General features: G+C 35.1%; 1 protein-coding gene across 2 annotated transcripts in view; it reads right to left on the bottom strand.

The window, feature by feature from the left end:
* The window catches only part of SGCZ (sarcoglycan zeta), a 430920-nt gene that overhangs the window by 95939 nt on the left and 307393 nt on the right, over positions 1-27588 (bottom strand). For both annotated transcript variants that reach the window (XM_033060385.2, XM_033060393.2), the window contains one exon: positions 21654-21755. In XM_033060385.2, the coding sequence (XP_032916276.1) occupies positions 21654-21755 (102 nt within the window). The remainder of the gene's footprint in view (positions 1-21653; positions 21756-27588) is intronic.

Here is a 27588-nt window from a genome sequence, read left to right as displayed (position 1 = left end):
CTAGATCACAGACTCTCTCCCACATCCCTTAGGCAAATCATGTTCTTTTCCAACTAATCAAAATGAATTATATGTATCAAAATATCAATGCAGGCCAAAATGTGTAAAATAACTAATTTCAAGTGTAGGAAAACAAAATATAGACTGAGGTGAAATATGGAGGATTTGTTCACGAAGAACATCCTTAGTCACATGACTTACAACATGTAACATTTTTGTACATCTTCAAAGATTTTTAAATTAGTGCGAACTAAAAGAGGCAAACTTTGGTGAAAAAATCCACCAAAGGTATTGAGTATCTCTACCATAAACAGCTTGATGGTAAAATTTTAAAATAAGAATTTTACATTTAACAAGATTACAATATGCAGAGAAAGTGAGGAAGGGCATAGGTTCTTCAGTTTTACAGTTCGAATTAATTTTTGATATAACTTCAAATTTCAATATGCTAATTGCTGATACCACATATGAGCATAATTTTAATGTCTTTTGGAAGAGAACACATTTCAGGAAATATAAGACTTAAAGTACCAAAGTACTGCAGAGACAAAAGCCAATCTATATCTTTTCCTGGCTCAGGGAAGATACTTACTGGGAATATACTTATAAAGAGCTTTAAAAGTATGTGCAGCAGATGATATTGCCTTAGTTAAGGCTTTACTACATGTATTAACATTTAAAGAACTATCAAGCTCTAAGTACTACCATTATTATTATTTCATGAGGACAGGGCATACACTGATTTTTACTGCTAAGGCAGTTGCCTTCTCTGTCATTCTAGTCTCTTGAATTGCACAAAAACATTCAATCTGTTAAATTACTCCATTTTATATCACAGATTTGCTGAACTCTACAAGGACAGGGTCTGGTTGCTTTCCAAAGAAACCTGAATATCCTTTCAGAAAAACACATGGACAGATGGTCTTCTTCCCTGCTGATGTTACATTAGAAATGTGCTTGGAGGGAAATTCTGTCAACTTCCCCGAGTCATATTTTTACCTTATTTAGTTTGAAATATTGCATAAAGTGATGAAGTTCATTAATACATGTTGTATTACTGTGGTAAAGTTCATGAATAAGTGTGATATTACCATTCAGTGTAATTTTATTGATACAGAATGTTTTCTCTCTTTCTTTTTGCAGGGAAAAAAGAGCATGCAACAATCTACCAAAGTAAAAAACTTAGAGGAATAGTATTTTAGAGACAATTCTTAAACTATTTTCTTCAATTTAGTTTACTTAGAATAAACACTGACATCCCAAATGCATAGATGGTGCTGAAAACTTCACTCTCAAAATGATTTTAGCAACTGCAAATTGATGAAGGAGATCAGGAGTAGTCAGAATGGATTGATGAGTCAGAAATATCTGACCGAACTGATGGCCTTCTACAATGAAATTATTAACTCAGTGAATGAGGAAAGAGCTGTAGATGTTGTTTATCTTAAGGTTTTGAGCCTGTCTCCCATGGTATGCTCATACACAAAATGATGGTTTAAATAAAATGATAATTAAGGGGACTAAAAACTGCCTGTTAAGGAGCTGTGTTCGAAGTGTTGTGATCAGTGGCACAAAGCCCAGTTGGAAGGGAATACACTAGGAGTGTACCTTAGGGATCTGTACCAGGACCAACAGCATTTAATTCCTTCATTAATGACCTGGACAAGAGCATAGAGTGCATCCTCAGAAACTTCATATGATACAGTAGAGGGAGGGGTAGTTGATATATCTAATGGTTATGCTGCCATTCTGAGGGACCTCACCAGGTTAAGGTCAAAAGTCTCCTGGCTTCATTAGAAAGAATATCAAAAACAGGTCTACCTGGCCTTGCAAGAGCCATCTGGACTACTAGGACCACTTCTGGGCTCCCCAACACAAGACAGACACCAACCTACTGAAGCAGAGTGCCTCAAAAATGGTGAAAGAATCTTGGCTTTTGTCATAGGAAAAGATGCTGAGAGAGCTGTACCGTTCAGCCTGGAAAAGCCTCGAAGCAGAGGGTTTTAGTAATTTCCACAAATATTTGATAAAAAGGAGGAGGAAGTCTGAGCCAGAGCCTCCTTTGTGACTCATAGTGACAGGAAAAAAGGCAATTGGTGCAAACTGAGATATAAGAAATTCTGTCTAAATATAACAAAAAAAGTGGTCTGAGTGTGTTAAAGTACTGCAAGAGGTAGCCCAGAAATTTTTGGAGCCTTCATCCTTACAAATATTCAAAATTTGACTGAGCAGTCTGCTCTAGCTGACCCTGTTTTGAGCAGGGAAATCGGACCAGATGACCACCAGAGGTACATTCCACCTGCAGCAAATATTGGCATGGTTTTATCCAAGGACTTTTACTTCAGAAATATCTCTCTATCTATACCATAATGAAATTACGAAATTATGTAAATTATGAAAAAACTGCAGTGATTCTATGAATATAAACAAGTATGGTGTAGTATTAAGTCTTGTTCCTTAGGACCCCACATGACTCCAAATAAAGTTGACAACACTTTGTATTTTCAGAAATATATTGATAAACATTGTGATAAAATCAGTCTGGATCAAGGTGAATTTATGGATTTTTTTTTCATATATTTGTTCTTGTATAAAGACCTGCATTTTCTTGAAAACTGGTATCTTATCACACCTGCATTAGAGACCCTTGGGTGGTAATTATCAGTGAAAGAAATACTGTGGGTTAAACTGACATTTACAACTACACCTGAAAAGAACATTCAGGTTGTTCTTAAACTTCATAAGCTTCACAGAAATAATCAGTATCTTACTGGGCACGTGTATTATTTAAAAACATTGTAGGGTAGAAAAGTCCTTAATTCTCCTTTTCTGAAGAATACAACAGCTTGATATTTCAAAATTTTATCATTTATATCATCTAAGTCAATTTACAAGTGTATGGTATTTATTATTGCTAATAAATTAACTACTAATAAAAGTATTAGTTTACAGTCACAACCATTTGTTATAAAGCTTGTGGTTTGTAAATCTGTACCTTAATGATATATCTGATTCTTCCTGGAGAAGTTTATTTATTTACCAAAGACTCCTCTGAGATAACTAATACTCATATGTTGTCACCAGCAAATATTAAGAAGATATTCTCTCTCAAGAACAAGGAAACAGTGAGCCTCAAATGAAGTGTAAATCAATTCTTTGCTTCATTTTCCAAAATACCTTTGTCCCTTAGTCCCTTTCTTTTTGCTGGCTTCAGTCTTACTTCAAATCCAGTAGTTCTGCACATTGGCTGAGGAAATCCATTACTGCTCTCACTAATTGCATAGCCAAGATGTACCAAAGGAAACTTCTGTGAACAATCATCCGGAGGCATGGGAACTTCTACACACTAAGGAAAACTGCTATGTAATTTTTCGCATAAATTTCAGTATGGTACAGATAGAGAGACATTTCTGAAGTAAAGTCCTTGTATAAAACCATGCCAAATTAGTCCTGGCAGGAAATTTAAACAGGAAAATTGAGTAAATAAGTGCCTGTCTAAATGAGAACTGAACGACCACATCTTTACAGGCTATTATCAAAATCAGTGATGTGCTAAGATAGGTCCAGCACATTTGCACCTACTACATATTTTCAGTGGAGATATAAAATGCAGGATTGTCTCTTACACATCTTTTTCAAAAATATGTTTTAGAACTAGAATAACAAAAACACATTGTCCTTATTTAAACATACCCTGCTATTATAACATGAAATCCAAGCCATATAACATAAACTCTGTGTTTGCAAAAATGCTTACACAGGCATTTGACGCAAATACATTTCCAGTGGGGAATCTGCAATAGATATTTATATGGACTTTTATTCTTTCTGAGAAATCTGTGATTTTTAAATACAAGAAAGGAAAGAGGTAAAAAGACTGGAACCAAAACTGATATCAAGAAGAGTGAGGAAAGGTAACAGGGTCTGAAAGGCTGGCTATGTTGAGATACAAAATACACAAAATGTGTAAAGAAATGTAGGGCTTCTCTTTCCCTTCTGTTCTAATGTGCTAACATGAGATTACTAAGTAAGCACAAGGTCAGATTTAAAACTATGAAGTTGTTGTGGTTTGGGGGTTTTTGGTGGGGCAGGGGGCGGGAGGAGAACGTGTGTGTGGAGGTGGGTGGGAAGAATGCTTCAAGTCGTTTTTTCGGGAGGGGTTTTATAAAACAAACAATTGACATAAGAGTCTTAATAGGGATACACAGCGGACTACATAGTTTAAGAAAGGATTAGAGATTATCACAAGGAAGCAGAACACCTGCTGCTACAATAGATATGGTTGCAAGAAAAGAAGAAAACAAGGTACCTAAATCTTCATGTTTCAAGGTCTGAATCAGTCATTAAGTGGCAGAAACTGGGAAGGCTGAACATCACACACATTTCTGTGATCCATTCTTGAGGTTCTCTGGACAATTCCAGAGAAACAAAACTAGAACATCAAATCACTTACTAGGATAAAATAAAATGGTAATTGTTATACTCAAGGACATGTTGGCTTATTTTTTGGTATCTCCCATCTGATATTTTAAGTGTGAAAAAGGTTTAAAAAATAATTTATTTAATTTAAAACTAATTAGTTTAAAAATTAATTTAACCTAGTCTTACATTTATAGAAAATTATCAATTTTTATTTACAAATTGAAATGAAGAAATAATTCTGATCTACTATGGAGTTAGATCAAAATTTTAGTAGTTATTTGCAGTATTTGCATTTTGGCTAAAACCTGAGTCATATTCATTATTTCTTTTGTTCTCCACAGAGGCTTTCTTATCGTAAAATCAAAGAGAAATGAGTTACCAAATGCAAAAAAAGGAATGCCTTTTCTTCCAAAAAGTAAATGTAAAAAAGTAAATGACTTTACTTTCAAAACCAAAATACACTGAATAAACAAACAAAAAACTCCACAAATTCCTCTTGAGTACAAGGGTGGTTTGGTTTTTGGTTTGGGTTTTTTTCAGTATTTTTCTATTTTTCATTTCAAACTGCAAACCAGATATGACTGAATAAAAATCAAATACTTTGAAGATAAACTGGAAATAATATTTTCTAATTCCTTTCTTTTTGGGCGTGCATAGTCACAACTTCTGCAAGTTCTTACAACTTGGAAAATTAAGCTGATCTTGCTAGCAAAATATAACCCTTGGTAGCAATAAATGTATGACTCTGAAGTCTTAAAACAATAGCATTTACATCTGTCAGGATTTGTATTGGGACTGAACAATATTGAAATACGTTCACTTTATGTATTTCAACTGAATCCTTATTTTGTTCAAGTCAAATCAAGCTCCCAGAAATTTTAACAAAATCATGATTAGTAATTTCAGTCAAATTAGAAAAAAAGCAAGACTTTATTTGACAAGATTTTCAATGTACTTATCTGCCCCACTGACAGTAACACCTCAGGCTTGGTACACATTTTCTAAGTCATTGCTATTTAAATTAAGTCCATTTGCTGGGCTATTTCAATTCAATTAATGGCTTTCAGCTGGTGTAAAACTAATATCTCAAGGTTGACATATGATTTCCTTTTCTTTTAATTGCCTTTTCAGTGTGTCCTAATGGGGGAAGTAAGGGAGACATGAACAATTACTAGAATTTCCTCTAAGATTGTAAAGGCAGGAGCTTCTGAAAAGATAAAATTTATGCAAGAGGACAGTAGGAGTGAGAGATACCTGACTTGTGAGAAATGGTCTTTCAGTACTGTGGCTGTTCAAAGAAATGTGACCTATGGCACTGGTCATTATTTTCCATGGAAAAAACAACACACCTATAATAATTAAATATCTCATCTTATTAACCCTACGGAAAATCTGTTTTTTTTTCTGTGAAGTAACCACTTGGCTTCCTAAGCTGGACCACAAAGTAATGCACAAATGAATAAATAAATTTAGAATAATAATTTCATTTCACACTGCATGTACTCTGGGGAATCAGACTTATACTTCTGGCATGGAATGAGTCTTCAAAATTTAAAATATAAAATATATTGGAAATTTTGTGTCCAACATTGTATCTGATGGAAATGACACAGGTATTATCTCAGTCACATTGGTCAGCATGCCAATAAATGATGCTTTTTGCTGAGAAGAAGAATGGGACAAGAAAATTTCTCAGACCCTACCTTCTCTTCTGGCTAAGGAACAATATGCATACCTGCACGAAAAATCAGACCATTTTCAAAAAACATGAAAAATTTCCATCACTTAAAAAATTCTCATAGTTGTGGTCCACTGTCCACTCCACACTCCTCTGAAGATGAGAGGAAAAAGACTAACTCATTTAACACACTTCTTTATCTTTCAAACCAAGACCTGAAACTACATCACAAAACAATATTAGTCAACAATTACAAAAGGCAAAATAAAATTGAAAATCTTTTTCACTGTACAGAGTTTTTTCCTCAACCTCACACCATGCATCCACTGCCAGGCAAGCCAGTCAAAGTTCCAACACTCTGTAATCATTATTTCTTAGCTGCCCAAACTGGTTGGGAAAGTTCTTTTCATTTCTTGCTATGCTTTAAAAGCATGAGATCCAGGTAGGAATTCCTCACTTATTCTGGAAATTCAAGAGGTGCCTGGAGTCAAACTAGTCGTTAAATGTTACATAAAACAAGATAAGTTTTTGAAATGGAATTATTAAAAAAATTAAAAACAGGGGGAAAAAAAAAAAAGCATCACATTGGAGACCACGGTCCTATCTTAAGTCACCTTAAGCAAGGTCAGAGACTTGAATATTGGTCTTGTACAACTCTATGTCTGTGATAAGGACCTCTTTCTCCCACTTTTTCAAACATGAACAAGAGAATCAGAAATATTTAGATTTATTTTTGTAGAGGATAATGATTAATGCTCATGAAGGACAGAGGAAAGAACAACCAAAAGTAACGCAAACTTTTTGTCGAGAGAGAAAGGCAAATCATCGTGCCTGGCTCCAGAAAGTCAGCAACACCTTCATTCCTCAGAACATGGTACACTTTGCATACTTGCTTTTATCATCGAACTTTATTCCCTTTTCCAAGGCAAAAAGCAAGTCCCGTAACAGTATCATAGGATGTGATACTGCATTTCTAGTGCATTTTTGTAAAAAATATGATATCATGATGCTATAAATACATTTGCTGAGAGTCAGAGCTTACTTGCATTATTTTGGAAGGAATTATTTGAGACAAGAAAGATGAATTAAATCTTTCCTTGTTTTCCATCTTTGACAGAGCTACTGCTTACTTTCATATTTCTAGTGCTAGTGGTCCTGCCCGCAAAACATCACAAAGGATGAAGATATTTGCTAGAAACAATTTGCAATAGAACTGCTTATCCTTCTTCCCAATCAGGAGAAATATCATCATGAGTTTCATCTGTCAATGGGGACATTGTATTAGTAACCTCATTAGTAAAACTGTTTAGCAAAGCAATGAAATAATGCCAGGCTCTGCTCTTTGCAGCTTCTGATTACAAAACCCATTACATCTCATGAGCAATTTATAGCTCATCAGTCTCAAAACACAAAGTAAATAAATTATAGGAGAAGGATGAGCTTAGGATGATGCCTACCAGCCTCATCTTCAAGACAGGAAACAAATAATATTTGTAGTAATAACAGAGGGCACTGGAAATAAATGGGTGATATCAGTATGCTTGATATACAATACTCCACACAAATAAGAACCAGTAATACTTCTGTATTTTATATTAATATCCCCCATTGCCTGGTGTTATTTGCTTATGTTGTCTCACAGCACACACAGTCATTTAAAGTATGTAGCTGATGACCTTCTGTGAGAGAGGGATGTGCTGTTAGCCCTGTTTTGGAGACAAGAAATTGAGGTCCAGAAACCACATTGTCTGAAATGATGGAGAGAGCTATGGACCTTTAGAAATAAATATGGATCTAGTTCTGCTTCTCCTAACCTTTGTACTCCATCATCACACAAACCACAAGTGACATAAAGGTAATAAAATTAAATTCTAAGCATTCATGAATTGTCTGGAAATGGTGCCTTCTGGTCTCAAAAATAGTATGAAGCCTGAAGGCACTGGAGGGCAAGACATTCTTCATAGATATCTTTTATCTCTAAAGGCTTATGACAGTCTAAAAAAGGTTAATTTATTTACTGTTAGAGAGTCTTACCAACTTTACCCTTCATTCTTGTGTTAAAGAAGTGGAAAACCAAAACATATAAAAAGTGAAGCAGATTGTTCAGTTTTCCAGCTTTCTACAATAATGATTTGATTTTTTTAATGACACATTTTATTTTTTTTATTCCAAGATACAGAAAGAAGACTAAATAAAGCTAGAGGCCTAATGAACATGTAAGTAGGCACATACAGCAAATTCTCAAGGCACTGTGATCCTAAGACACTACAGCAATTTGTAAAATAAATATTTAAACACATTTCCTAAATGTACACTAGATACTTGAAGACTCAAAAGTGACTGAAAAAAAATATAGATAGAAAAAAGATTAAATCTTTTAGCAAGGAAAAGATTAAATGCAAAGGTACTTGTGAAATTTTTGAAAACTCTATGCATGTGCACAGAGAAATGTGGATTTTAATTGTATAAAGATTCCCTGCCCACTAAAACTTCGTTAAAATAGTTTCTTATTTGTAGGAGAAAGCCCAATAGGATCACAAGCAAGAAGACTAGATATTCAAGGTCTAATTAAGATATTTAAGAAACTAATGAGCTTCTAAAGGTCAAAAATATAAAATAAAAAAGGAGTTTTGTTCATTCTCAGGATAATGATCTCTCAGTTACATTTCTGAGTTGGAACTTTCATCCTTTAGAGATTTCTCAGTTTTACTTTATTTGAATCATAGAGATCTATCCAAATTGTCTGTGAGAGAGTGCATTTTCCAGATCACAGCTGAAGACATTAATTAAGCCTTCTGCTTAAACCCCCAGGCAGGCTGACAAAAGAGAAGGGCCCTTGGTTTCATTTTAAGGAAGGGAAGCAAAAGAAAGTGAATAGGTTGATGAACAGAAGTGACAAATTGGTTATACATATAGCAGTGTCATCCAATTACAACAGACTTTTACAATGAAACTTGCAGTGCTGAGGACATAGGATTAGGAAATAGCATTAATATTATTTGTGTTTTACACTTCTGCATATTCCAGCTTAGCTTTGCAGAAAGAAATCCAGTTTGCACGCTGCAAGACCAAGCCATAACACATACCAAAGGACAGTATTTGGAAAGGATTAGGACAGGTATTACAGAAGTGCTCTTTTGATGAAAACTGAAATGCTAAATATTATGATATGCATCAGAGAAGATTCTGTTTTAGAGAGCTAGAATCTCATTTGAAAAGGACTACAAGATGAGGGACTATGCTCAGCCATTGGAAAGTAAGTCCTTCACCTGTAATTTGTCTTCAAGAACAAATGCTAAACTGGTCTATAAAAAAGCCAAACTGAATGAATAAATAAAATGTTGGGGAGTTTTTAAATTTTAAAATTATTATTAAATTACTACTCAAAAACTATCAAAATCAAAAAATTTGCAGAACACCAAAACAACCATAAAAATGTCTGTGGGCTTTTCTTTAGGGAAACACTCCTAGTCTTAATATTTTTAATTTTTTGATCCAAGAGTAGTTTATTTTAAGGGATAGTGATTGACCAACAAAATTTTGTAAATTAATTGGAAATTGACCCACACATGCAATTAAATATGTCTCCTCAATTCACACTGAAATTCACATAGAAAATATTAGATGGTGTGAAGCAAGTGTCTCTATGTACCTCATAAAAGATTTCATTACTGTGTTAGGAGAACTGAAGGTCTTTGAATTCTTTTGCCAGGGCTGGGTTGTCATTTCAGCCTAAAGCTGAGGCTCCTGTTAGATTCTAGTATGCACAATTAAGATTTAAATTATGTTTATTTACTCTACTAGCTTGTGTTCCAAGACTGAACTTGGTTTATTCAATAGAAGGGAATTAAGCAGGAAGGTAACATCATGCTGGTTGCATCTGTAAATCCTTTTACATTAGGCAGCACACCTTGTAATCTCAGCTCAAATGTACTGTAATCTTTGTGTGCTTAGGTGGTTCCTATGTAGGAACTGAGATACTGGGGGATAAAGGGTTAATTGGTGCCCACCTGTTGCACTGAGATTGTGTGAAATACATAGCTCCTGAACTGGGAACTGGGTGGAGACATTAAATAATATGGATGTACATAGACACCATCTTCTGAATGCCAAACTCAAGGTCAAAATGAGATCTTTGCCTGTTACTCTTACAAAAATACACACATGCAACAAATTTCTTTATAGAGTGCCTCATAAATACTGATTTATACTACTGGAATCACACATAAAGCATCTGTGCCATGCTCATCAGATGCTTCTTCCAATATTTTGATTGGCAATTACATTTAATTGCTGAGATCAACAGATAAAAACTCAGACCAATAAACACCTGCAAACCTTAGAAAAGTGCAGAATAGCCCTAAATACATAAATCCTAACACCAATTCTATTTTTAGTTTTAAACCGTGTTTTTAAAGTTCTTCTGACTCCAAAGAGAAATTGATAAATTCTTTAAAATGCAAAGAGCAAAATATGGAGTTAAGAAAAATGTGGTCTTCAACTGGGAGAATATAACCCTGACTCCTTGCATAGACTACTGACAATATTTCAGCTAATAATTTCAGTGGTTTTTTGTGTGACAACTTTAGAACCACCTCAAGATATTGTTTTTCATCCAACAGGAGAAAAAAATGATTGAGGAAATAAAAATAAAAGAATCATCAAATAGTTGGTTTCCAATTCCCATGGACAGGAACATGGTCCACTTTCCCAGGCTGCTCAAAGCCTCTTCCAGCCTGGGCCTGAACACTTCCAGGGCTGGGGCATTCTACAGCTTCTCTGGGCAACCTGTTCCAGTGCCTCACCACCCTCACAGTAAAGAATTTCTTTCTAATGTATGATCTAAATCACCCTTTTGCTGTTTAAAGCCATTATCCTTTGCCCCGTCTCCTAACCTAAAGGAACAGTAAGCACCACAGTCAAGTACACAGATGATTCCTTTCCCTTGCCACACCATTCCTGTTTTTTCTATAAACTTGACTGTATTTTCTCCAAGTATTAATTTATAAAAGGTAAAGAGAGACCACTTCATTCTTGATTCTTTCACTGACTGCTTTAAGGTAATCCCAACACCTTATCTGAGCAGTATGATTTGCATCAATTATTATGCTAATGTATAATTTTCCTCATTTCCCGAATAACAAAATTATATTGTCCTTATTCATGTTGTACAACTAGTGGAGTTACTCCAAAATTAGTATGTGATTCAATGCGATTCACACTTTCAAAATAATCCTGCATCCTAGTAGAGAATATTTTATAAGAGAAGCAGCAGCTGCATCTTAAAAAGAACATTCAGTAGTACCCCTGAATACAAGCCGCACCATTTTGACTAAGATTCTGCTCCCAAACCGGAAATGCGGCTTATACTCAGGAGCGGCTAATATGTGAATAATTTTCTGACATTTACAACCCCAGAAGTGCCAGCCAGGGTGCCGAGCCGAGCACCTACCAGTAAAACCCAGGATTTTGCAATTGTTACAAATTGGTTACTGTGTTGCGCGGCGGGTGGGGCCAGCTCAGCGCCGGCAGCGTGGGGGGAGGGAGGGAGGCAGGGGAGTTCCCTACTTCAGGCGGGGGAGAGGCGGGGGCTCTGTGCTGACATCCCCATGGCTCGGGGAGGAGGCGGGGGGCTTCGCGCCCACCCGCTGCCACCGCGGCGGGAGCGGGGTGTATGCTCCGCTCCAGGAGCGGGGCGTGTGCTCTGTACCTGCCCGCCGCGGCAGGAGCAGGGGTTGCTCCATACCTGCCTGCCACCGCCGTGGCGGGAGCAGGGCCGGGGCGAGCTAGCCCAGAGGTGGCGGCCAGCCCCGAGCAGGCCCGCCGAGCGGCTCCACCGAGCTGGGCCACCTGGCCCCGTCAGCAGCCCCGAGTGGGCCGAGCCTGCACAGCCTTAGTTGAGCCAGTAAACTCCCCGCCATGCCGCGGTTCTGTTACTATTTGGCAACTTTGTTGCATGCGGGTCCTCGCTGCGAACGACAGAGCGGCTTATACTCAGGTGTGACTTATTTATGGACAAAGAACGAAATATTTGCCAACACCCGGCGATGCGGCTTATACTCAGTGCGGCTTGTATTAGTGAAATTACTGTAGTCATAATAATACTTTTACTACAATATTTTAAAAACTAATTTATTGATTGTAGAATATAAAGTAGTTTCTCCTGCAAAAAAACAATCTGCTTTCTGCATTTTCTGTGACAGTGTTTTGGCTCAGCTTGTCAGGAGAGTTAATTGACATTCCAAAATGCTTGTACTTTATCAAAATTACAACACAAGCATGGAGCACTTTCCTTCTGGGATTTTGTACTATACTCAGAAAGAGAGACCACAGATCTATTGGAAGATTCCAATCTGATGGATGCCAGTGGAGAAACTCAGATGCAAAAGTAATCTTTGTCCAAACCTCGTAATTTATATACTGATCTAGCTAAAGAAAAAAGAAACAAACTAGCCATTCTCTATTCTTCAGTTTTCTGTAAACTTTAATTTTCCTTTCTACTAAGAAGCTTATTTCATCTAAATTACCACTAGAGTGCCAAGTTTAGTCTCAATACAGTCATCACTTTTACTAATCAGAATTGTGTATAACTTCGTATTTTTAAAAATAATTTCTACTTCAGACCAAAAGAAAATTCAGCATCAACCTTCAGCCACCTACTGCAATTACCACTTGCAAAGAGTTCAGCAAGAGTCTGTACTGTAGTAGCTGTTGTAGAATTATGCATGACAGATTGCCACTCTAGATTAACAAATTTTGTGAACTACAGTGACTTCCTTTGCAGAACAACTGATTTAAATTCAGCAAAAGATACAAATGAGCCTTTGGCTGAAGCCCAAGAGTCAACTTTACTGTAAATCTCCAGCTGTTATTCTACAGTCATAATGCTGAAGCCATAATTATCAATTCCAGTATAGGGTGCTAACTTGTTCAGCTGCTTCCATGATAAGATTTCTACTTGTAAGTTTTCTTTGGATGGATTTCACCATTTACAGTTTGAAGCTCTTGCTAGTGTTTCTTTCCTACTGAATTTCTAACAACAGCAACAAAAAAACCAAAAACAAACAAACAAAGAATTTCCTTTACTTTGTGACTATGAGATAGAAATAATACACCACACCGAAATGAACTAGTTGCTGTTTTAAGTCTTATCTTCTTTAATGTGAGGTCTTTGCCTAGTGTGGAGATTTAGCCTTGAAAAACCTACACACATATTTACTACCTTAAAAATTTTTTTGAAATTTAATTCTAAGACTTTTTAAAAAATATCACAATTCAGTGAATGAGCAGAGTCTAACTGAAAGTTAGTTTTAAAAATCAACTTCATGCAACTTGTAAAAGATGAGAAGTTAGGTAATTCTTTTATTTGAAATTTTAACATATCAAAATAGCTTGAGATTAAAAGAAGTCACTCATCTTAAACTTGGTAATGAAAAGAATAGAAATTGTTTGGGTTTGTGCAATTATTTCCTGAGGATGCTCTTCAAGTCAAAAAGGCTTTCAACTAATGTTATCACTTTTGGATGGAGGCCAGTGTCAAAACACAGTCCTTGTTATGATATAATCAATGCTTCCATTTATTTACCACAAATAAAAAATTTCCAGCTGCTTTGGAGTAACAATATTAGCAAAGACTCAAGAATATAGTCCATAAGATGATGAAATGTGGAACTTATTTTACATCTAAATAGAATTATTGTTCTGCCTGCCTATTTTTAGAGATGAATTGAACTAACCAGGTATTGAATATCTATAAGCATAAAAAAAAGAGAGAAAGAAAAAGTAACATTTATTACTTGCATTGCTTAAAAAGGGAAAGAGAAAAAGGATTTTTAAACTCTAAAATTATTTTGTAAATTGTACTATTTCAATAAAATACTTGCAGCACTTTTTGCATCTCTTTACTTTCTTTACCATATTTTAACTTACTACTTCCCCAATACATGTCATGCTGTGGACATATTGCTTCCTAAAACTGATGGAAGTTCAGCAGGTTCCTGAGAAATTGATCTGACTGTACAAAGACCCATGATGTTTTAGTCACTGAAGGAGGGATTTCAGAACTATATAAAAAGATGGAAGTTTAAGTCACAACAGCAGATGGACAAGGAACTCTTTCAGGAAATGGTAAAAAAAAAAGCAAAAAATCGCTCTGTAAAGGCATTTTCAAAGTAGAAAATTTCATTGTTGGAGATAATTTGTTCCTGAAAGTAGAGGTTATAACATGACATATTTATTAGGACAACAAATGATGTAAAGTACATAACGAAAAATCATGCTTTCTACCTAGAATAAAATACTCTAGCTCTTAAGACTGACCAAGCAGGTCATATATATGTCTTCACACAAAAAAGCGCAAGAAAATACAAAGCTCCTTTCAAATGGGAGAGGGACAATATTTTGAATGAAATCATTATATTTGTTTGTAGTGGCTATCAGAAGCTGTGAAGGAACAATTCCTCCCTTAAGAGAGCAATGGTGTCTTAATAAAACACTGTCATGATAATTATTCCATAACTTATCTTTTGAATTTCACTCCAGCTAGTTGAAATGAGATTAATTCTTATTTTTTTAACCATAAACTTTGAAATTTTCATTAATTTTCTGATGTCAGACACAATTTTGTGCGCAATATCCCAAAATGTAGAGTATTTTTAAACAGTTAGAAGGCAATTTTCTTTCTTTGCTCAGGGACTTTTATTCTTCCTGATAGAGTAGAGAAATGCTGAGAATACTAATAGGAAAAAAACAAAAAACAAAACAAAACCTCCACCCAACTACCCTGGTTCTAACACGATGCAGTCCTGACAAATTACATGAATAGGCAGAACAATTATTTTTTCTAAATTGTCTCATGAAACTCTGGGAGTAAGCTTCTATGACTTTGTCACAGATGTCATCAAAACCAATAATGGTTCAGAGCCTCTCACCTCTGATCTGTAACAAGCAGTCTATAGGTTTGGGGAATTTTATTGATATTTATATTTGTAGATTATGAATGACTTGACTACTTTTTACGATTTCATTGCTAAAGTTTTTAAAATGAGAAACATCATGCAAGACAAAAAATATTCTGAAAGCAAAACTGACCAAGTAAAAGTAGATTGTGAAAATTCTGTTTTATCTCAAGACAAAAAAATGTCTATCTATTATGGATAAAATTTATTTTGTAAGTGAACTTGTATTTCTGGAATTTACACATTCAAATTTTGGGACATCAGCTTCTGTTTCAGAATAAATGCATTGAGAGTCTTTCTTATGTTTATTTTGAAAGTGTTATCTTTGAAGTTGTGATTTGATCATTACCCTCAATACTTTTGAGATTCATCTGATGTGAAGCAGGAAAAGAAAAAAGAATGTTATTACTAATGAGTTGGGAATAATTAAAATGTAGAACAGTTAAAACTGCAATGCTTTCATTATTTTTCTTGTTCCCTTTTGCTTCTAAAAATTACTTGTTTGTACACTCGTCCTCCTAGTTATATTTCATATGCAATCTTGCTGAGATCCTTTGTTGTAGAAGCCAGTCAGCTTTGGCAGGCATGATTCCCCCTTCAGAAATCCATTCTGACAGCTTCCAGCATCATTAGACTTATAATTTTATTTCATGAATATTCTTAGATTTTAATACACTGAGTCTTTGGATATGAAGTATCTCCTAACTTAAGACACACCTGTTTACAATGTTTTTTGTGAAAATATGTCTTTTGCTTACTGAAGGTCTAAGAGTGAGGATATTACACTGACACTTGTAAGAAATACATTTAAAATTATCTCAGCAGCCCTCAAGCCAGAACTAAAAAAACTATCACTATTTTGGGGAGACAAAATTATGTTAATGAATAATGTTTGTGCTTCATGTCTTTATCTCTGTGCATGTATTTGCTTAAATTTCTTTTTGGAGAATATTTATCCTTTGCATTACATTTTATAATCTTGAGAAACACCTTAGTTTTTGTTCCTCTGTGTAAACCTTAGGACTATGGATGGACAGGTAAAACTAAGAAGCAAAAATGTCTTGATTCATGAACAATAATCAACCAAAGAAAAAGGCTTGGGTAATATTTACTCAGACTTTTCAGTGTAAAAGCAGAGATCCTCCTTGACTGAGCAACAAGTCTCACTAATAATAACAGGACTAGAGACTGACATGAAAAAGCGATGTTCAAAAGATAAAGTTGTTCAACTGAATGATCCCCAGACAGATTCCATTGAAGTATAGCAAATCAAGAATAAAATCATGAATCATGGAAGTTCTTATCAGTTTTCATCAAAGAGAGAGCACAGCAAAATCAATTTCAGAGTGGTCATCCCTCCAGAGACTACCAACAAATATAGGAGTGACTTGTCCTTTGGCAAAGCTTGTGATTAAGAAAACCTTATATCTTGTTTATACCAATAAAAGTGACACTACTGGAATGACATTGTGTTGAGAGCCAAAATGACTTAAGGAGTTCTTTATGACAGTCCTAGTTCTGGAAACCAGGACAATGCCATAATAGTGACTTTATCCTTAGTGACAAGTGAGTGGTCCCAAAGGGCAAAGCTTGAAGATCATGTATCAGAAAAATTAACTGGGAGCCATTTCAAGTTTTATCTGGGTGGACTGTGACATGTAGTTACAGAAAGTATTGCATTTCATCCTGTGCAATAACAGTAGCAGATTCTTTGGGTACCTTTGTGATTTTTTTGATATTACAAAAAAGTGGGCAGTGACATGTCCTAAACAGAGTTTCTCTGATACCTATACACCTTAGTAGTGGTGGTAGGAGTGCATGAACTAGTTTTGACTACATGGCAAAGCAGTATCTCACAGAGCAGAAAAGAGAGTAGACATAGCAAATCTGGCCATGAAATTTTGGGAGAACATGTCTAAGTGGAACGTGGGGAAATATGCTCCTCCTACCCAACCGCAAAATCAACAAAACTCTGTCCTGGCAGGCCCTTGCAAGAGAGTATGAGCATCTTGCAAGGAGGGAAGACTTTGGAAACTACAGCCCAGTCAGTCTCACATCAGCTCCTAGCAAGATTATGTGTGAGAGGCTCCTGAAAATTATTACAATGTAGATATGAAAAAAAGAAGTTGAGACAAAATGAGCATGGGGTTAGTAAATGCAAGGGACACTAACTTGTGCTCTTGCGAAAAGAGAAGCCTGTCTCAATGCGCAAGAAGAGTGTTTGTTCCTCAACTTAATAAAGGCTTTTGATTTGATCTCCTATGCTGCATCCTTATAATTCAATCAGAGAGAGAAGCTCAACCAAGACATTGTCCCAGATAAAGAATTTGACATTGTCACAAAGGCACCTAAGGCCTAAACATAAACCTAAATATATGCAATGATTTAGCCAAGATTATCAAAGGGTAATTCTGTTCTGATGATTACATATGCTCAGAGAAACAGTGATGAAAGAAATATATTCTAGATTTGCTTTCATGAAGATTGATCCAGGTTTGGAAATAAAACAATGTAAAATAAAGTTCCCTAAATACTTACAGAGATATTCAGTCTCTTAAGTAAAAATCTTTAGGAAAAAATATCTGAAAGAAATTCTGCTTTGAACCCCACCTACATTTATTTAATTAATACAGAGTCAGATCTTTTAAAACATGAGATATATACAAAGTTTTCAATTTCCCACATTCAGTAAGAAGTTCATATATATTCACTATTTCTTGTTATCTTGACATTTTCCCAAAGACTTTAAACTCAGTTATTAAATTCTGTGTTCTCTAAGGATATCTCTGGAAAACACATGCTAATTTCAGAGAATACAGTTTTAACCTTATTAATTGTAAAAGAAACCCACAGAGTAATCCCCTCTGCATTAAGGGACAATGGGTTACTTCTTTTTATGTAATGGAAACAATTTAACAAAGAGAAAACTGAATTTTTTTCACCCCTTAAGAACTGTTTGTGGAAATGAAAAAGATTAATAAACCCAGGAATACATTCTAAAGAAAACACCATGAACCACTTTTATTGTTATATGACAAGCTAATAAAATGGTACCTTGATTTTTTCCATTCAAAAGTGCAGTAGTATGGATGCAGTAGCATGATAATAAGATCATTTAATTCAGAAGAACTGAAATATTGAAATAATTCAGGATGTTGCATTTTGTGTTATTTGATTTTATACATCTCGTTAATCATACACTACAAAGAATGAACTTTGCAAATGATATAAATATGGAGAATATAACATGGTCTGGATGAAACTTACTGGTTTCAGGCCAACAATTTAATCAAAAGTATACAGCTAGACCATTCATAGCCTAAATATAATTCTTTGGGAGATTTATTTAATAGAGTACACGTGCGCTGGTTTTGGGAATATAAAGATGTCAATTCAGGAGCAAAATGAGCCTTTATCTGCTCAGGGTCTGAGGCATCGTTTTAAATTCTGACATGCAGTGAAGTCATTTGATGAAAATACAGAAATTTCTTTTCTGTGTAAACATAGAACTGAGGTAGGAACCCATTGTTCTGCAGACATCACTAACTAGGTATGGTAAAAAGGGCAAAGCACAAGGAGCAGGGCAAAAGAAACAGCCCACTTTGAGTAGCCTTCTCATTAACACAACTTCCACACAAAAGAAAATATTCATTTTAGTCAAGGCCTGGCCTTTTCACTACCTTTAGAAAGAAAATTTTACACTGTCAGAAGTAAAAGCCACAAGAAGTTTCCTTTTGTTTTTAAGAATTCACATACAATTGTTTTCCAACTGAACTTAAATCTAAGTATTTTAGAATTTACTTTGAATATTCAGGGTTTCAATGAAGTAATCATAAGATAAAAAGCAGTATTTCAACCTATATACAGAGTTAAATACCATTCTCTTGATAAAGGCAGTTAAAGATCTGCATGTAATGCTGCATAAATTATCTTACTTGGGTATTCAGGTATGCAGCAGGCAAGTGGTCATCAGTAAGCATATGGGAGCTTTACACTGGCAAGTCTAGTCACTCACACTTAAATTGCATCAGCAGAGCTCAGCTCTGCTACCTACTCAACAGACTGCTGGGCACTCTTAGTAGCAGTAATTCACTATCAGAATCAGAGGTGAATGCTGCCCTCTCAATTAACATTTTTATCACTTTCATACTGAGCTTATTAAAAGACAGCACCAGCAAAGGTGCGAGAATTCCAGTCATGCCCCTTAGCTGTAGCTCAGCACACTGCTAGTACCACCACTGGCCTTCCCACCTCGCTGCCCTGTGCTGCAATGGGAGGACAGTGGAGGCCTGACCTCCTGAGCGGAGAGCCTCCAAGGAGGTCCCTCAGAGGCCATTCCACAAACCGTGTTCTGCAGTGCAGAGGGAATAAACCAGTCCTGCAGAGTTAGTACTGAATATGTTACAAGTCGTCTCAGGAGTTAATCAAACAATGTCACTTTAATGGGTGTGTTCTTTTTAGGGGAATGATTGTAGGCTTAAAGAGCTAACTCTCCTTCTAGAAAATAAGCAATGAGTTGTTGATTTCACAGAATATTTTAACTCCACTATACCTAAACCTAAATCATCATTACTTCCATGGAAAAGGCAGACAAAAGCATTCCTCTCTGTATCACTCAGGGTAAACACTAATAGCCAGTGAGCAGGATAGCTGCTCAGAATCTGCTGTCAGTAGCGACTAGGTCACTATCGACTGTGACGAGAGCACAGAAATCCTAGCTTACTTTTAGATTTTAACAGAGCTGTGGTCACTTTTATAAGTGCCAAAACAGCTCATGTCACATGCAGTTGCCATACAGCTGTAGAAATACCCTGTAGAGACATTACAAAACCCTACTGCTAAGCTGGATACAGCAACAGAAGTTTTTTTCATCATTCCCTTGTGGCATTCCCATTTGCATACAGAAGTTACTGAACTTCAGCACAACTACTGAGCAAGTTGGCCTAAGACTGGAAAATGAACCTAGTTCAAAAAAGCTGCAAGATGAGAATAAAGCCTGTGTAAATACCACAGGTACCTTAAAGTTAATACGTATAAGTAGACCTTGAATTCCAAAAATATTTTACTTGAATTATTTTTTCCAGTTAATGATCAATTCTATTTTCTGCTGGCTTGAGAATATTTACTGACAAGTGTTGTTTTTTCATGAGCTTCACAGGACTAGTGGGACCTTATGTTAGGCATCTGCCAGATTCTGCATCCCTTTCCTTTACAATAATTATGCATTAAATATTCATAAAATGCATTTGTGTGCATTTTTTTTCCTGAGATTTGTTAGCAGCTAAATGAAATTAGAACCCTACTCAAGTCTCATTACTATCACTTGAAACAAAAGTTTCCATCTTCTCTTTTAACAGAACCAGTGTTCTGCAATATGGAGCACTGGGTAAGAAAATATTCCAAATCATTACTCTCATGTACAGTAACAGGACATGGAACAATAATACACACTGTCCACTCACAAAAAAGAAAAGGGAAAATTACACACATCATGAGTAATGTTCTGCAGCCTTGAATGAAAAGTATGCTCCCTGCAAGGTTACTTAAATATTATAAAAGTTTTCATTACATAGAACAGTAATGCTACTCTATTAAATATTGAAAGATCTTAGCTTTACAGAAAAAGAGGAAGAAGAGACTGCCCCAAGGATTTATTAACACAAGAATGAACTAATTAAGATGAATTGAAAGCTGTCATCTCATTTATGAATATACTCAAGGCTTTTCTTATATACATAGAAGAGAGATTTCAACAGACAAAATTTTCCATGAATGAATTTAGGGTCAACATACTTGTGATTGCTATCAAATGTTGCAGTATTCGCATTAAAATTCTTTTCTAATGATTCAGACTGAAAACCAACATAACATTAAACTCTGATCATAAGTAATCACTCTTATGGTAAAAAGATGATTTTTCCAGCATTACAATATCTTTTTTAATTCATTGACAATGTTAATATAAACAGCATAAATTAATCAAAAAGAAGAGTTAAAATTACCTACACTGAATTTCATAGTACAATTTTTTTTTTCTCTGCAATAACCTGATGCTATATGATAATTACATTTAAATAACATTTAAAATGGCTTGCTTTGAAAAATTAAATCCTAGAGACATTACAGAGTATAGCATGATTTCCTCTACCTAATGAGCAAAATAAACCCAAACAAAAATTAAAATTAAAAAAAAAAAGAAGGAAAAGAAATCATGATAGCTAGTGATTAAAAGAACAAAACCATTCCTTATTTCAGTGCATTTTGAACTTATCACCACTCTTGTTTTTCTGGACTTTACATCAAATGAGAGTCAAATGTTCCATTCCCAGTGCTGAGGTAATTTGATGTGTAAAATATACATGCTTTGAATCTCCTTTCTTTAGGATAAAACATTTCTTTTAAGAAGCAAGCAAGGTTTCAGGGGAAAAAAAATCATTTTTTGACATGAAGGAAGCTTTCCCTGCTAAGATATTCTCAAAGCAAACTTCTACTGACTGCTAATCTAGGAGGTGTAAGAATTAAACTTTGTAGTTTGAGACTGAAGAGATCAATTTATATTAACTGCAAATTAAGAAATAAAGATGAAAAATACCTACCTTTCGGGAATGGATTTCTTTCACATATAGTGGAAGTAGAAATTCAGATATTCCTTCAAGTCGTATTCCTTTTTTAGTGACTCTCAAATTTCCCATTCCATCCTACAATCAATAATATATATATATATTCACTTTAGGAAATAACCTTGTCCAGAACAATCTAAAAAGAAGACAGTAGTTGGCTTAACCCCTAAAAATGATGAGTGCTGTCCCACTGTCCCCAGCTCTCCTCATGATCTTGATCAGGAGGTAGATGGGCACATTTATAGCCAGAACTTCACCTAGGGCTGAGGTATTCAACTGTGCAACCTCATGGTGACCGGAATACTTAATTTCTTGGCTGCAGCTAATGCCAGGGTGCAACTGTGAATCATCATCTGTATAGGGTGAAAAGACATCCTGAATTTTACAACTGCTCAATTAAAATCTAGCTAATTTTCTATCTATGTATGTAAGATTTGGTAAAGCAGTTTATTAATTATTATATCTTGAATCCAGCGTTTTTGCTTTTCCCAGTCATTAAAATACATAGGAAAATATCAAGTAGGAAGAAAGAAAATGGTTTTTAGTGGTTTCTCATCACTACTAAGACCATGTTGCTGACTACTAAGAGCATGTTGCTGATGAACAATTTCGAAAATGCTAATTTTATATGTTTGTGTTTATTTATCAGAATAGAAATAGGAAAGGCACCATTGTAAAAGTCTGGATGAAACAAGTAAACCACATAATTCAATGTTCAGTAACATCTAAGCATAGAAAAGTGGCATAATAAGGCTTCAGTAGCACTCTTACAGGAAAAAAACAATGGAACATGCTTGATACTCAAGAGACAAAATTATTTTGTACAGCAATAGAAATTCAAGATTTTTTTATCCCAATAATCTTGTTGCTATATTCCTGACAGAAAAGCAACTCTTCACTGTACAGCCAGTGGAATTTAACTTGATCCACTTAGATGCAAAATAAGCACATTTAATCTAATTCTAATTATATATTTCAAAGCCATTGTTGACTCTAGTGTACTGGAACAATGAGAATTAGCACTTTTGTTCTGCTGGCTGAACCATGAAGAAAGTAACCTCTGCCTACTGGGTAAACAGCTGGGTAACAGCCCTCAACTGCTACAGCTGAATTGTCAAATAATGCTTCTTAAGAAAGCGATGATATATGTTAAAGTATTTATCTTAAATCAAGTAATATCTATACAAATATTTCCCCATAGAAAATTCAGGTATTTTTAGGCTTTCTAACAATGAAACAGTGATGCCTGTTTTTGAAAAGGAAGTAGGATAAAGAAATTAGAGCTTGTTATGGAATGTGCAATCTGCATTAAAAAAAAAAAAAAGTCTTAATTTGATCAATCCTATAGTAATAGAACATAAAATTTTAATAGTAAAGGATGACCTGGGAAAATGCAACAAGCATGCTGTAGTTTTCATCAGTGAATAAATATTCAACAAGACTTAGGTATTTTATTGATTTATTGATTTGGATATAAATATGTTTCCTAACTGAAAAGGCAAACTCAATATTTTGTTTCACCTTCTTCTGTGGAATGTTTGTAACTGACACACATAAAACATATTTACAATAAAAATGGCAAATGAGGGAGAAGTAAGAAGTGAAAAATGAACACAAAATGCACAGAAATGTAAAGTCAAGCTTTCAGAAAACTAGAAATTTTAAAATTAAAGTTGCTTATGAAGCTTCTATCTGCTCTATCTTGCAAGTAAATTTAGGATAAAATTCTACATTTATATGTGACATTTTACCCTCCTGAATCTCAGCTTACTCCACACAAGGTTGGCACATACCTAAATTAGCAGCTACTCAATATTTTGCTTTCACATCATTTTTCTCTTTGCTCTTATTGTACTCTGGTAAAACTCTACTTTGAGGGCAGTACTGTCAGTTTTCTTCTAGACTTCTGTTCTCATAAGTGTTTATTACTGAAGCTATATAGTTCCTCACAACTACTAATTAATTAATTTTTTCAAAATAATTTCAGTAACTTTATATGCTGGTACTGTTCTTATGTTACTGACAGAGACCGAAAGCACAAAATTAATATCGTTATTTTTTGATACTTATCGTATTTTCTCTGTTTATTTTCAGCAGTGGGAAGTTAATTTGTATAGCAAGATTAAACTGTCAAGAGTCTCAGAAACAAGGTAATGGTAAAGCTACTATGTCCATAAGGGCTTTCATTTTTCTGAGTGACCTTTCTAAGTACATACTCATTATTTAGTCCTTCAGCAGAGAGATAGTCTTTTAGCAGAATCTAACAGATTGAATGCAGACAGACTGCACAGACGGAAGTATTTGAACTTCAGTAAAATTAAGTGATTCAACACAAAAAGACAGACACTGCATTCTGGAGCCTAAGTCACATAAGGTGTTATTAAACTGGAATAGGGTGATTGCAACTTCAATTCCTTGATAAACACAATAATCTTCCAGACAATAACTTCCTGAAGTGTGTAATGACTGACATGAAATAAGGCTGAATAGTAAAATAGAGAAAATATTCAGACATGTACTACTGTGACATGCTTAACGAAGATAACCTCATTCAAAGAATTACTTCCCAGTATGTTTTTTTCATCAATAACCCCCCCTCAAGTTTAAATAGGGATTGGACTAAGAGGATTTTCTTTTTTTCATTGAGTTAGAACTATTCTGTTAGAGAGAAAAATTCAAGGGTTTTCAGAACAAGCACAACTTGGATAAAAAGTTATTAATATTAATAATAATAATCAGAGGAAGTTCCTTCTTATTTCCCAAATAAATTCCATAAAGTGTAGCTTTTCAAGGCAAATAAAACTCAGATTATCCTTTTGGTGTGATTTGATTTTATTCAAGTGCAAAAATAGACTTGAATGAACTATGCCAGTACTTAAGTGTCAGGTTCAGGTACTGGGACTGACTGGGATGGAGGTTGTCTTTCAGCATAGCAGCTGGTAGGATAATGTGGAGATTTGGCTAAAACAGTGCTAATACCACACCAGTGCTTTGGCTGTTGCTGAACTGTGCCTCCACAGTGTCAAGCCTTTCTCATTTCTCCCCCGTCTCTGTCCCCAGTAAGTGGAGTGGGGATGGCCAAGGAGTTGAGAGGGAACACAGCTAAGCCAAATGACCCCAGGTGGCCAAATGCATATTCCATACCTGCAACAACATGCTCAGCAAGAAAAAGTGGTGGTAGAGGAAGAAGGGTGTGGAGGCATGGAGGGCTGGAGAGAAAAAGGATTGACTTTCAAAAGGGCCACTGCCTGAAGACAGAGTAGACATCAGTCTGTGCTTGGTTGTGACTGATAGTCTTTATTTCAATAATAATAATAACAATCATCATCATCAACATTATCATTACTATCCCCTATTTGTTATCTTTCTGTATATTATGCCATGTAAAAGTTTCCAAACTTTTAATTTAAGAATATGAAACAAACTAACAGTGGCTCTGCCTCACTCACATTATTCTTTTCCCTCAGACACTAAGAAAAACAACTCCTTTACATCCATAAACATGTCATATAGAGATGGTAAAAAAATCAAACATCACTATCAATATTTTATGTTATTCTTAGAGTACATCACATTTCAATTATTAAAACCAGAAATTCAAATAAGAAGCTATTAAAATATGAAATTCAAGCATTTATTTTATGCTGTTGTTTGTTTTTTACAACTGCAGCAATGTAAGGAAGAGTTTTACTGGCTTTGAACACCGCATTAAAGTCAATGAACTCCTAAACTATACTTACTATAAATCTTTGGTAATGAGAGTATAACTTGAAACAGACCATAAAAGAACTCCCCAGAAAAATATTCTGGGAAGCAAACAACAATATTGACATTCAGAGCTTTTCCAAGCTTTGACTTGCTTGTAAACAGGCAAAGATTTCTGTTCTTTGATGATCTCTGAAAACAGAGATAAATTCACACTGTCTTTAAAGAGGCAGGATGATCTTTTAAAAGATTAGTTATTTATTCTATGTGCTGAGAATTCTACAAGGGTATATTACTTATACATCCTATATTATTTCTGCCCAATAAACTATTACAGCAGCGTGTTTTAGGATAACTACAGATATAAAGTATGTGCTAGAACTATGAATACTTCTCAACAAGTCAGGAAGTTGGCTAGAACTACAATATGTAGTAGCCTATCTGCAATCTAAACTACTACAACTAGTCCTGGACCACACATATTGCTATCTAATGAAATACATGGCGGTGTGCTTTCTTTCTTTAATCATTCTCTCCCTCTTGTTTTTCCTTCTTTCTTTATTTTTTCTATTATTTATTTAAACACTAAGGCATTCTAAGAAAAAAGGATAAGGAATTCTACACAAATTGCAGATAAACCAGAAGTGTGCAAGAGCAAGCTTAGCAGTCTACACAATAGAGCCAGTCCTCTGTAGTATAGATGACAACATCTGGAGACCTAGGACAGGATACACAACACTGGTTTAGATCTTTAAGCTACAAAAAGGACAGTATTGTAGCCAAGCTGTGGACTATTTCAATTAGAAATAACATTTTGGAAGTCAGTAACTATTTCTTATAAACTCACACTATCTAGATAAAATAACACTTCCTTGCATGAGATCAAACCCAGACCTTTAATGTTACAAAATTCTGCAAAATCTATCAGCAACATTGGTATATGAAACACATTAAAGTGGAGAAAACATCTGAAATTCCTGCCTAAGACCACAGAATTCAAAATTCCTTGGTCTGGAGAAAAGTTGGAAGGTGTGATTCTTTGGGTCAGGAATGAAAACTCTCCTTACATGGGATGAGAGCAGAGTTCTGATAGATCCTCCAATAATTTGTCATGCATCTCACGAAGTGGGTGGTGAGAAGGCGGTAAAGGACTCTGCTAACTAAAATGCAGAGGTTGTTTTTTAGGATCATGAACTTACATGCAGGAGCACCATAAAAGCGAACTGAAGTATTGATTATTCCGAATTGACTAAAATATTAATAAATAGGATTTTATATTTCAAATTTGCATGGTATTTTTTCTGACTTCCTTAATTATAACAACATACACCAAATATGTGTTTCAGTACTTTACAGTAGGAACAATGAAGTAGTTGGTGGGTGAGGAAATGCATTCTTATCAATAATATTCAAGGTTTTGAAAAATTCTGATGTTAGATATGCTATCCTGCATGTTTTCTGAGTATATATTTAAGCCCAAACTCTGCCTGCAAAAGCTCATATTCTGAAGAAGGAATCATTACACAAAAGAGGGAGGGGGAAATTATAATAGTAGAAAAGTAAGGTTTAAACAAAGTGTCTACATCCAATGTCCTATAAATTAATAAGCATTCAATGTCTGTTACCTTGTAGGCATCATAACAGAAGCTAAGCATGGAATGGAATTTGGATGATGTGGTTGCAATGGTATGGAAAAGCACAGATGAAACATCTAAGCATACAAACATACCACGCCAAGAAAATAGAGTGCATGATACCAAAAGGAATGTGACTGAACCAATGCAGCAGTAGTGAATTGCAGTGAAGATGGAAAAAAATCCTGAACTTGGTAGGATGGCACAAAAAGCAGGTAATGTAAAGGGACAGCAATGGGGATGATTAGGAAGATGAAATATATTAGCAGCTATGTTGTTGATAAAATGGAAGATGTACACAAAAGATTGGAAGGAAGATGTCAAAGGAAATTATTTATATTGTATTCACACATGCAAAAACCTGGATTTAATAAATAGAGCTGGGAAATAATTCCAATTGGAGAAAAATTGTGCTTGGACTTGATTATGGATGTACAATTGAAGGAAAAACTGTAGGCAGCAAAAGTCTTGCATAAATAAAATGGGTAGTGGTATAAGCATCATAGCAAGAGAGTATTTTCCTGGATTACTAGGAAAGATAACTGAATTTCAATAGCCAAAAATAAAGGTAA

Source organism: Catharus ustulatus, chromosome 5 (assembly GCF_009819885.2).
Source record: "Catharus ustulatus isolate bCatUst1 chromosome 5, bCatUst1.pri.v2, whole genome shotgun sequence".
NCBI classification, from domain to species: Eukaryota; Metazoa; Chordata; class Aves; order Passeriformes; family Turdidae; genus Catharus; species Catharus ustulatus.
Note: the sequence above shows the minus strand (reverse complement) of the source record. Positions and strands in the feature narration are given on the sequence as shown.